The sequence below is a fragment of the Neovison vison genome, chromosome 7 (assembly GCF_020171115.1).
Source record: "Neovison vison isolate M4711 chromosome 7, ASM_NN_V1, whole genome shotgun sequence".
In the NCBI taxonomy this organism is placed as follows: Eukaryota; Metazoa; Chordata; class Mammalia; order Carnivora; family Mustelidae; genus Neogale; species Neogale vison.
In genome coordinates this window covers 205371927-205384169 of record NC_058097.1, presented here as the reverse complement: position 1 = coordinate 205384169, position 12243 = coordinate 205371927, and the positions used below count along the sequence as shown (strand labels likewise).

The 12243-nt window shown below is 55.7% G+C and overlaps 1 protein-coding gene across 5 annotated transcripts in view; it reads right to left on the bottom strand.

The window, feature by feature from the left end:
* Positions 1-12243, bottom strand: part of SHANK2 (SH3 and multiple ankyrin repeat domains 2) — a 458548-nt gene that overhangs the window by 24959 nt on the left and 421346 nt on the right. For 3 of the 5 annotated variants that reach the window (XM_044259990.1, XM_044259991.1, XM_044259994.1), the window contains 4 exons: positions 4609-4744; positions 3983-4063; positions 3683-3691; positions 2270-2290 (listed from right to left, as the gene is read on the bottom strand). In XM_044259990.1, the coding sequence (XP_044115925.1) occupies positions 2270-2290; positions 3683-3691; positions 3983-4063; positions 4609-4744 (247 nt within the window). The remainder of the gene's footprint in view (positions 1-2269; positions 2291-3682; positions 3692-3982; positions 4064-4608; positions 4745-12243) is intronic. The other 2 variants (XM_044259992.1, XM_044259993.1) reach the window with 2 other exon arrangements.

Genomic DNA, 12243 nt, shown 5'->3' with positions numbered 1-12243 from the left:
AGCCGGACCCCCTCGGGCTCAGGTTCCTCAGGAGGTGTAGAGGCGTGGGGAGGGCCGCTCTGACCCCAGCTGGGCTGTTCTTGGCCCGAGGGCCCCCAGGCATCTCCTGCCTTCCATGGGATGGGTCTGTGGGTGCAGCCAGAGGTGCCGGTAGGTTGGGAGGCCACGGTGAGGCCGGTCCCACCATCCAGCCTGGCTCTCACCCGGAGCTGCTTGGGGCTGGGGACTCTCCTGGTGGCCCGTTCACCCTTGTTTCCACAATCACGCTGTCTGGGAACTCGGGCAGATCCTGGAAACACTGGAGGACAAAAGCAAGGGGTTCTTGAGACAAGGAGCTGGAAACTCACAGCAGGCGTCAGCCCGGAGGGGCTGGGGGCTTCTTACAGCTGCGACAGTTTCCTAGAACTGCTGTGCCCAGTTCAGGACAAAAAGTTTATTCTCCATCAGTCTGGAAGCCAGAATCCCCAAATCAAGGTGTCGGCAGGATGGTTCCTCCTGGAGGCTCCGGGGACGATCCTTCTCTCCTCTTCCAGGTCCCGGGGCTCTGAGTGTTCGTTCCTGGCCCCTCCAAGCTCGGCCTCTGCGGCCTCCTGTGTGCGTCTCTCTGCCTCTCCTTTGAGGTCATGGTCACAGTCCAGTATGGCCTCAGCATGACTACATCTGCAAAGGGCCTGCTTCCAGATAGGGTCCCTTTCCTGGGTTCTAGCTGGATGTGGATTTGGGGGACCGTATTCAACCAGTGTGATGTAAAGGCCTGGCTTTCCCCTGATGCACGCGGCCCCTCTGGAGGCTGGAGAATGCTTCTCAGGAGGTGAGCCCAATCCCCCAGAAGAATGTAGTGGGGCAGGAGCTTCTCCACATGTCCACCGAAGTTTGATGCTCCCGGCTGCGTGAGGCCGGACTGTCTGTGGGCACGGGCCCCCAGAGCTCTGCACTGCTCCCCACAGTGCCCTGGGAGCGGGGTGGGCCATGGCCGCTGGGCCCTTTGGGGTCTTGTGCGCACACTTGCCTCCTGCTCTGGCCAGGGTCAGGAAATAGGGGGCGGGGCACTCAGTCTCGAATTGCATCCAGTCTTCTCTGCTCTGGAAAGCAAGGTGGGTCCCTTGCCTGTCCTCGGTGTTGATTCTCCTCTGGGCTCTGCTGGCCGTAGGACCGTGACTTGTCTTTTCCCACAGTGTGGAGTGTCTGGCTGCTGGAGGCACCCTTAAGGGAGGAGAGCAAAGTGGATGGGGCCTGGAGGGTGCAGAGGACTTCCTCGGCCGGCTCTGCCACGCGGTGTGGCTCCTGGGAGCCGGGAGCCTTCTTCAGGATGGTGTGGCAGACAGCAAGTGATGGCCTGCACCGAAGGGGCGCTCGGGGACAGATGCAGTCCCGGGAAGCTTTCTGTGTCCTGGGCACCCGCCTCACGGCTGACACGGTGACCCTGGGAGTTTCCAGGGCAGCCTCTGGGGCCGGGGGTGGAGGCCGGAGAGGGGAGAAAGGAGGCGCTCTGTCTGGGCCCTCGAGCACCTGCGATCCTGCCCCCAGATGCTGCCCTGTTGGATTCTCAGACCTGCCCCTTGATTCCAGCCTTCAGAATACGGCCCTGTGCCTTTGCCTCGGTGCCTAGGGCCACGTGACGGGGTCCACTCTGCACCCTCCCCCACCCCCAAAGCAGTTTTGAAATTACTCTGCTTTTAGTTGTTGGGGTGGTTGTCTCTAGCAGCCATGTAAGAAACACCCCAGAACGTGGATGCTGGGGAAGGAGGGGCCTGAGTCCATCGGGGCCCTCGTGGGACAGGTGTCTCTGCTGTTCACAGCATGGTCACCGTGCCCCACCCCACACCTGTTGGCTCCCTCCTCTTGCCAGCTCAAGCACAGCATGGCGCGGCCCTCTGGGAGAGCCAGGGGCTCCGCTGGCCTGCTTCCGACTGCTTGTGCTGAGAGGCTGTGGCCTGGACACAGCATAGAGGCTGCTGGCCGGTAGGGCAGGCCCAGCCATGACAGCCTGAGGGTCCCACGGCCTTCCCCAGCGATGATGGTGAGGACACAGCTCTGGGGGGACGCACAACACGCGGAGGGGCGAGGAGCCACAATGGGAGAAGCAAAGCAGACAGGACAGACTGCAACAGGACATGGTCTGGAGCTGGGTCCCTCTGCGGCCCCGGCACAGGGAGGACACAATGTGAGGTCACGGCAGTCTAAACGCCACGCCGACAGCCACAGAGGGGTTCTTGTCCACAGGGTATGTGGGTGGGGGCTGGGGACAGACACCGGGCTCGCCCCTTACCCTTCTTCTTCCGGATGGAGGCTTGCAAACAGAAAGGGGAGCATGAGTCTGGAGCTGGCGGCGCTCCCCTGGGGCCTGGCTCGGGGGCGCCTGACCCTCACCCACAGCTCACTGGGGTCAGACTTGGAAGGCCAGGGTTTCTGGAGAGCTCGATTTATGCTTCCCCAGGAACCCGGGGATGGGGTGACCTTCCCCACCTGACACGTCCATCTAGAAAACCTGCTTCCTAGCCACGGATGAGGCACTGTCTCGGGGAGTACTTTACACTGAGCTCCCTGCCCCCTGCCCGCACTGTGCCAATGTGGCATGTGAGTGAGAACGGAAGCCGACTTCAGGAGCCCCACGACCCCGCAGCGGGGAGACACGGGCCGCGAGACACTGGGGCCCCTTGGAGGAGGTGGGGCGGCACGTGCTGTCTGGCTGTAACGGACAGGCAGCAGTTCTGTTGGCACCCCTGCCAGGGGCAGGCCAGCTGTGTGGGGACAGTCGGGCTTTCCCGGCCGGCTTGGCTCGGAAGGACAGGGTGTGGTCAGAAAGGGGGCCAGGAGAAGCGGGGCTTGTGGGGGCCGCCCGTTCCTGGCAGAGGTGGGCAGCACCATGGCAGGGGTGCTCGTTTCGGGAAGGCTAGGCCTCAGTGATTGGTGAGGGGTGATGGCTGGGAGGCAGCCAGGGCCGGGGAAGGACCGTCTGGCTGCAGTGCTGCACCCAGTATGGACAGGGGAGACCCCCCCCCCCCGCGAATGCTCCAAAGAAGAAGGGCTGCTCTGTCTTTCCTGGGAGGGAGGATCCCGAATGTCCTCCATGAAGGCTGGGATCAGGTGGGACTGGTGTCCGGTTCAACACCAGCGAGGGGTGCTCAGATGTCACCCTGCTGGGTCCGCCAGGCCTGAGGGGCGCGTCCCGTGCGCAGATGCTCACTCCAGCACCTAGCGAGGGCCTCTCCGCATTCTCTGCAGAGTGAGCCTGTCAGCCCACTCGCCACTTCCGTGTGGTCAGAGCCAGCCTCCTTCCAAATGTGTTCCTGGGCTCCATGGTGACGCCCAAGCATGACATTTAGCCAGCATCCAGGCAGCCCACACCGGCTCCAGGGTCCTCCCTCCCCCAGCAGCCGCCAGTGCTACTGGACTCAGGGCCCACGAGGTTTTGCATGCCCTTCCCTGTCTATCCGGCGGGGACAATGGCTACAGCCTTTCTGTTCTTTGCAGACCTTCTAGAAGACGCCAGGAGCTCCCTACCCCCGGTGTGCAGCTTGCCAAGCCTGTCCGCCCCACCACTGTCTACGTCAAACCCTGGGGACGGAGCTTTCTGACCCAGCCGTGCACAGAGCACCAGCGAGGCAGAGTTCGGTTGGGGCTGGTGGGGGAAGCCTAGATAGCAGGGGAGCTGTTTAGGCAACACTGTAGAGCAGCTTACCTTTGTCCACTAGTGAGAGGCCCAAAAATTCAAAACAAAACAATGTTAGATGAGCCGAAAAGAGGAAAAGGCGGAACTAGTAACCACCCCCGAAGCCAGCAGGATTCCCACGGAGATGCCAATGTGGGAGCCGCCCACACACAGGAACCCGATGCCATTCCTGGGTTTCAGGGGCAGAGACCAGGGCAAGCAAGCGAGCAAAGGCCATGCATGGCCTGAGGCTGCGTGGAGGCCGGTCCCACTGCGTCCCAGGTGCTGGCGACAGCGCGGGGCGGGGCGGGCCAGACGGGCGACTCTTACCGAGCTCCTCCAGCTCCGAGGTCATGGACTTGGAGCGCAGGGTGAGGGCCGTGGTTGGAGCACGCTTGGGAGGCGGGGGAGCTTGAGGGGCAGACGGGAGAGAGAGGTGTGAGGACCAGGCCAGGCTGTCGCCCGCCCCTTCCCCACGCTTCCTGCACAGTCTGGGAGCCGGCGCCCCTGAGCCTGCAGGGAAGGTGGGCCGGCGGGCGTCCCGCCGATCCTGGGGAGCAGCAGCGGTCACGCAGCAAGGCTCCACTTGGGCCGGGACCACCTGCTCTCCCTGAGCGAGAAATCCGCGGAGGGGAGGCTCTGTCTGCGCTGTGCCTGCCAGTGACTAACGGGACTGACAATTCCAGCGGCCTCGCAGCCCCTCCCTGGCTGCCACCCCCTCATCACGGCAAGGCCGTGGGCTTCGTACGTGTGCGGACGCCCCCCAGGCCCTTGCTGCTGAGCACGGCCACGCGTGCGGCCACCTGCGTCCGGCGCGCAAGCCCACAGGCACCTCCCTTTGCGGCTGCTTCTCCTCCTCCGAGAGGGCTGGCCCCCCAGCAGAAGGTGGTGTGGGGGGCACCTGAGTGTGTCCAAGCACAGGAGGCTGGAGCGCAGGGGCGGGGCAGGGCGGGCACCTTTCTTCCTGGCGGTGTCGTCCGGGTCGAGATTCCTGGTCACCGTGACCACCTTGAGCACGAGGTGGTTCCCTCCCTGGCGGATCATGTTCACCACTTGCCGGTGGCCGACCTTGACAACGTTCTCGTTGTTCACCTGCAGGAAGACAGGGGCTGTGGGTGTGGGGCCGCGTGGGCTGAAGGGAACAGCACCCACCCCTGGGCAGCACTAGCCCTGTCTCCGGACGGACGGACGGTCAGTAGACTCACAGCGTGAAGCCACTGTGGCTTTGGAATCAAAGCCGTGGGGGCTACAGGCCCCCTGACCGTCCTTGGGTGGGGGCGTCGCGCCGTGCGGGGCAGTTCCCAGCTGCCGGGCGGCTACGACGGACTCTCGTCTCACCCGAGGGCACTGAGGTGCTCACTCTGGGCAGGGCTGGGACGAAATTCCTGGCCGCCAGACAGATTTCCAGGGTCTGGGGTGTGGCCCTACAGCTTTCCATTTTCACACTTAAGGGGAAACACTAATTGTTTCTCACATATTTGGGGAACACACATAAAATGGCCCATTTCCTCCAGGTGCTTCCTCCTCCCTGCTCGGTTACCAGGGAGGCTGGAAAAGGCGTAAAAGCTTGGCTGACAAGGCACTGAGGGCTCCAGGTCCCTGCCCTGCTTATCCATGCAGTCATGGACCAGAGGGATCCAAGATGAGGCCCCCAGCGTGGCCACTCAGGTGTTTGCTGACCTCCTGCCCGAGGCCCGTCTCTTGACCTCCCTCTGTCCCCATGGCATCAGCAGGCAGAGCCAGGACTGCACCTTCCAGAGTGAGGTCCTGTGGCAGATCTGCTTTGTCTGCTCCCACCCCTGCCCCGGGGCGGGCACGAAGACAGGCCGGACCACGGCCAGTACAGAGGGAGGGAGATCTCAGGTGTTGGGGCTGCACACCCCCGGCCTGGTGAACTGGCCCTGTCCTGGGGGGGCTCTGGCATCTGCTGTCCCCACAGCCCCGGGGGGGGTGTGCGGGGCACGGGGTGGGGGAGGGCAGCACAGGGAGTGAACCCACAGGTGGTGGAGTTCATGGCCACCCCATGCACTGTCCTCCGAGAAAGAAAAGCCCCCACTGCAAAGAACAAGGGAGAAGAACCCAGTGCCCCGCCCACCCCACAACCGACAGCCCCGCGTTGTGCTTGTTCCCGCTGCGGATTCCCTAAAAACCTTTAAAGTGCAAGGTCGCCTCAGGCAGAGACGTCACCAGGCTGGGTGACTTCTCACCGTCCTCACACCCGTGTATCCCCGTCTGCGCGCCAGTGAGGGGCGTCCTCTTCCCGGAGCGCCTCGGAGCACATAGCAGGAGGACTACGGGGGGGGGGGGGCGTGTCGCAGCTGTTCTTGGTGACAAAGGACGCCCCTCCCCGCCCCACCTTTCCTGTACATGCCCCAGGGAAGTGACGTTGCTCGTTCCATCATCCACCACTGTTGCTCAGAGCACCCACTAAAAGCCAGGACATAAGGGGTGATCCTGGCGGGCGGTCTGTCCCAGCCCTCTCCGCAGCTCACGTTCTCAGGGGGGTTGGCCACACCCGAGTCCGTGAACAAGTGTGACCCCGGCTGTGCTGAGTGCCACCTGAGCCCACTGGTCCAGGCAGGAGGGGCCTGGGAGTGGGAGCGCCCAGGCACGGGCTGAGGGAGCCCTCTACAGGAGGATGGGTGCCGGCAGTGCCCCAGACCCTGCCTCCGTCCATCTGCAGGGGAGCGTCTTTGCCTTCGGCAGTCCTGCCTGGCAAGTCCCAGGTGTTCCTCCTCAGGTGGGGCCCCCCAGAACAGAACTGCACTCCCAGCCGCCTCTGCTCCCGAGTGAGGACAAGAGTGGCACCTACTGTGGGACAGAAGGACTGGCTTCTCAAGCCTGCTCGGACTGTGGGCCTTTCATTCCCTCCTTTCCCCGTGCCCCCGCCCCTCAACCAGCCCCATCTTCCCACCCTGCTCTGGATGGAGTTCTTCCTCCGGAGTGAGAAACATAGCAAGGTCAGGGCCATGGGCTGTGTGGCTCTGGGCTTTTGTGGACACCACAGGTGCACGGGTGAGCCCTCTGACAGCGGGGGCACAGGGTGCCAGATGGGTGTGCTGTGATGCCTACCACTACCCACCTGCCAGAAGAGCAGGCAGAGGTGCAAGGCAGCACCGTTCAACTTGGAACCCACGGGACCAGGACGAAAGGCAGGACAGGATCCTCAGCTCCGGTCTCCTCCCCAGCACAGGGTGTGCACAGGAGCAAGAGCAGAGCCTACTTTAGAATTTCCCAGCCTTTAAACAGACTCGAAATTCAGTTTATCCCATAACAGGACTTTGGAACCAGCCACCGGCCCTAACAGATGCTGTGAACCGCGTGTGTGGGGACCAGAGCCACAGAGACTGAGAGGGTGAAATGTTCCCTGCTCCTGAGCTCAGATGCCTGGGTTGGCACATTGCGCAGAGCACCTGGGCCTGCAATGCTGGTACCCTGCCACCTGGGGGACGTGTGCGCCACAATCTCCTGCCACATTTGGAGAAGGTGAACACAAATCTGGAGGCTCCTGGGATTGTAGTTTCGAAGAAACAGATTATAAACCACAGATCTGGTTAATGGCAGGGCAGAGTAGCAGGTCTCTCCATTCATCATTCTTCTAGACAGACGTGGGGCCACATCCTGGTGGAGGGCAAGAAGCCAAGCCCGGCGTGCACCACAGTTCAGAGAACTTCTGTGAAGAACACAGAGACAAGCCTTCCTCTGCACTTTTGTGCTTTTCTAAACCATTGTCGTTTTCCACTCAAATGATTATTCCAGATGGAAGACTCACACATGCACACGGCTTAAAGAGACGGGTCTACAAGGCTTGCTACAAAACCCAGAGGACGCGCCACCCAGGGCCCTTCTCTCTCCCACAGCCGTCAGCACACTCTTCCTGCTCTAGCCCTGTGTCTCCCAACACACTTATGTAGCTGCTCCTTGGTGTTTACATTTTAGATGTCGTCTGCTGACACACCACTATGGCCAACGATGACCTTGCTCGGGGTTTCTGAACAGTGGCGCCCCTGCAGTCATGGACCAGTTCGCTGTTGTGCAAGCACACGCGGGTGTATTGATGAGCATCCCTGGATTCCACGTGCTGGCTGCCGGCCACAACCCCTTCCTCCCAAACGCGACCACTGGATGTGTTTCCAGACCTCACCAAACGTCCACGGGGAGGTCAGAATCCCCCTCGGCTGAGAATCACTAATTCAGGTCTTTTCTTCCATTGCTCCCTCTCCTCCCCCAGGACTTCCACCCCCGGGTTATAGTTCTGTCAGAACTCCAACTGGATCAACACTCGGGATGTAGCTCACGACTAGGCGGTGTAGCTGTTCGTAGCTAAGCCATGTAGTGTGTTATGATTACTTTGTTTTTTTCCCATACAGCATGTTTTCCCTGGAGCGAAATCATTTTCTATTGTTTGTGTGTTGGTTTAATTTTCTATGTACTTAACAGTAATTCCAATCCAAATGCTTCCTAATTATGTAAATCTCTTTTCAAGATCTTCAGATATGTTGGGTATTTTGCTAAGTTTATCTTCTTGAAGAAATCACTCCCAAAGACTTCTGTTCTTCTCGGCACAGTGTGGGTTCGGTGTACTTTAATCCTGTGCCCCAGGATTCCTTTCCGTCTGGTCTTGTGTTGGGCTCACCTGAATCCCACAACCCCTGGACATATTGATTGTTACTTGGTAAAAAGCCTCATTTTTGGTAAAGGATATTCTCTAGTTGCTTCCCAATGAAGAGAATTTGGCAGAGATTTTTTTGGTTGACATTGTTTATTGGAAAATGGCTTTTTAATATTTATTTGAGAGAGAGAGCAAGTGTGGGGAGGAAGAGAGAGAGACTCTTAAGTGGACTCCACACCCAGTTTGGAGCCCAGTGTGGGGCTTGATCTCATGACCCTGAGATTATGACCTGAGCTAAAACCAAGAGTCAGGTGCTTAACTGGCTGAGCCACCTAGGCACCCTGGAAATGGCTTTATGTGCACACTTAACTAGGAGTCTGGGTACAAAATTGGAGGTTGGGGGGTAAGGTAAAGAAAGTTCCTGAGATCATCTCTGTAGGCAACACAGTCTGGGAAAAAATAATCTCCTCACCCTGAAACTCAAACAAACAAGAACAACTCCGTGAAAGCTCTGGGATGTGAACTGAGGTAGGCAGATTTTGGATGGGAGTGGAAAATTGGAAGCTTTGGGCCATGGACAGAGTGTAATTCGGGTCACCTGAAGCTCTGATGGAAAATGGCAGATTTTCTGGCTTAAGAAATCAAGAGGACGGAATGTGGGGTGGCCACAGCTGTCAAAGTGAGGGGAGAATCCCAAAAAAGAGAGCCAGAGAACAGCAGCTCCATGTGCTATGTGTAAACTCCAGATCTCTGATGCATATATGAACTGTGCCTGCACAGGCCTGACCAACACAGCTTGCAGATGAAGCTAAAGCGCCTGAACCTAAATTTGAGCTGCTGTTACTGCAGGCTGGACACTTTCTGGTTTGAGACTAACCAAGGTAATTACCAGTTAAAGTGCAAACATCAACACTCATCCAAGGAATGTAGTAGAATCCAGATTGTCACAGCATAACCTTTACAATAGTCAGGATATGGTGAAAACCTACTTGATGAACCCAGGCATGCCTAAGTTGTTGGAGTTATCAGACCAGGATTTAAAGCAGCATTATAACAATACTCCTCTCAGTATAGGAAAGTACACGCTTATTGCATAAAAGGTAGAAATATCCAAGAAACAAAAATGTAAAAAGAAGTGAGAATGTTAAAACTGAAAAAGACAATGTTGTAAGTTAAGAAATGCATTGGATGTGCTATTTTAATAGTGAGATGGATATGGTGGAGCAAAGAGTGAACTTGAAGAAACATCAACAGAATTTATCCAATACAGCGAAAGAGAGAAAGATTTCCAAAGTGAAGAGAATCTTAAGGACTTGTGGGACAAGTCAGGTGCTTAACTGAATGTCTAACATTTCAAGTCCTAGAAGGTAAGAATTTGGAATCCCAAAACAAAGAGAGAAAGTGGGTCAGAAAGAGAATTTTAAAAAATGATGGCTAAGGGGCACCTGGGTGGCTCAGTGGGTTAAATCCTCTGCCTTCGGCTCAGGTCATGATCTCAGAGTCCTGGGATGGAGTCCCACATCGGGCTCTCTGCTCAGCAGGGAGCCTGCTCCCCCATCCCCCCGCCACCTGCCTCTCTGCCTACTTGTGATCTCTGTCTGTCAAATAAATAAAATCTTTAAAAAAAAATGATGGCTGAAAACTTTCCCAATCAGGTGAAGGACATACATTTACCGATTTATAAACTAAGTGAAGGTGTACCTGGTGGCTCAGTAGGTTAACTGTCTGCCTTGCAGGATCCCAGGGTCCTGGGATTGAGACCCACATCAGGCTCCCTGCTCAGCTGGGAGCCTGCATCTCCCTTTGCTCCGACACCCAGCCCTGCTCGCTCTCTCTCAAATAAAGTCTTAAAAAAAACCCAAAACATCGGGGCGCCTGGGTGGCTCAGTGGGTTGAGCCTCTACCTTCAGCTCCGGTCATGATCTTGGGGTCCTGGGATTGGGCCCTGCATCAGGCTCTCTGCTCAGTGGAGAGCCTGCTTCTCCTCTCCCTCTGCCTGCTGCTCTGCCTCCTTGTGCTTTCTCTCTCTCTGTCAAATAAATAAATAAAATCATTAAAAAATACATTAACGGGGCACCTGGGTGCCTCAGTGGGTTAAGCCTCTGCCTTCGGCTCAGGTCATGATCTCCGGGTCCTGGGATCGAGCCCCGCATCCTGCTCACTGCTCAGCAGGGAGCCTGCTTCCTCCTCTCCCTCTGTCTGCCTCTCTGCCTACTTGTGATCTGTCTGTCAAATAAATAAATCAAATCCTTAAAAAAAAGTACATTAACAAAAACAACTCACTGAATCCCGAACAGGGTAAATATAAAGAAAATCTCACCCAGGCACATTACAGCTAATCTGCTGAAAGCCAAAGGTAAAACGGGAAACTCTTAAAGCATCCAGAGAAGCACGACACATTCCTTAAAGAGCAGTGCTTTCGATGACCATGAACTTCACATCAGAAACCACAGAGGCAAGACTGTGGATCCTTTTTTTTTTTTTTTTTAAAGATTTTATTTATTTATTTGACAGAGAGAGAGAGAGATCACAAGCAGGCGGAGAGTCAGGCAGAGAGAGAGAGAGAGAAGCAGGCTCCCGCCAAGCAAAGAGCCTGATGCGGGGCTCGATCCCAGGACACTGAGATCATGACCTGAGCCGAAGGCAGCGGCTTAATCCACTGAGCCACCCAGGCGCCCGACTGTGGATCCTTTTAAACTGCAAAAATAAAATAACTGCCAACCTAGAATTTTATATCCAGTGAACATATCTTTAAAGAGTGGAGGTAAAATAAAACATTTATAGATGAACGAAAACCTTGAGAATTTGTTGCCAGCAGACCTGCTGTTACAGGCAGTTTTTCAAGCTGGATGGGAATGATATTAGATCTTAGAGGCCTGAGGATATCAGAAATGGTAAATATGTAGGTAAAGTATTAAAGATGATTTTCCCTCTTATTTAAAAAATAGGTGTGACTGAGGCAAAAATAATGTCTTGTGGGGTTTACAATGGCAGTAGATGTGAAGCCTGTGACACTGGAGCATACGAGAAGGCAGGAGTGAGACACACACGCCTATGTGGTTGCAAGGTTGTTACATTTCCTGTGAACTGTGCAGTATGAATTCTAAGTGCACTGAAAAGTGAAGGATGTATATTGTAGTCCCAGAGACTGCCACTAAAGAGAATGTAAAGTATGGCAAAAAAGCGGTATATTACAATGGGGTTCTAAAAGTAGTCAATAGGGGTGACTGGGGGGCTCAGTATGTTAAGCGCCTGCCTTCAGCTCAGGTCCTGATCTCAGGGTCCTGGAATCGAGCTTCGCATTGGGCTCCCTGCTCAGCGGGGAGTCTGTGGCTCCCTCTGCCCCACCACCCCCTGCATGTGCAAGCACGTGCTTTCTCTCTCTCAAATAAATAAATCTTAAAACAATAAAAATAGTCAAATAATCCAAGGAGAGCAGAGGACAAGAGAACAGATGAACAGAAATAAACTGGTGGGCCTACACTGAAAGGCACTAATAATTACATTAAATGTGAACGGGGTAAAACTAGGTAAAAAGCAACGATTATACAAATGGGTTACAAAGAAAGATCTAATATGCTGTGTGTGCACTTTAGGTACAAAGACACAGAGGTTGAAAGCAAATAAACACAAGGTTTCCCATGGGTGGAGCGCCTATATTAATATCACACAAGGGAGACTTTAGCCACTTTGAATAACAGTTTGGCAATTCCTCAGAAAGTTCAACACAGAGATATGAGATGACCCAGAAACTCCCCTCCCAGGCATATTCCCAAGAGAACTGAAGACAGGCTCAAACAAGTTCCTGCACACAAAATTTCCTGGTGTTACTCCTAGCAGCAAAGAGAAGGGGAGGGGGGGGTAAGGAATGACTGTCAATGGGTGTGAGATCTCTTTCTATAACAAAATGTTCTAAAATTAGACTGTGCACATGGTTGCAAAATTCTGTGGATATACTAAAATCCACATTGGTGCCTTA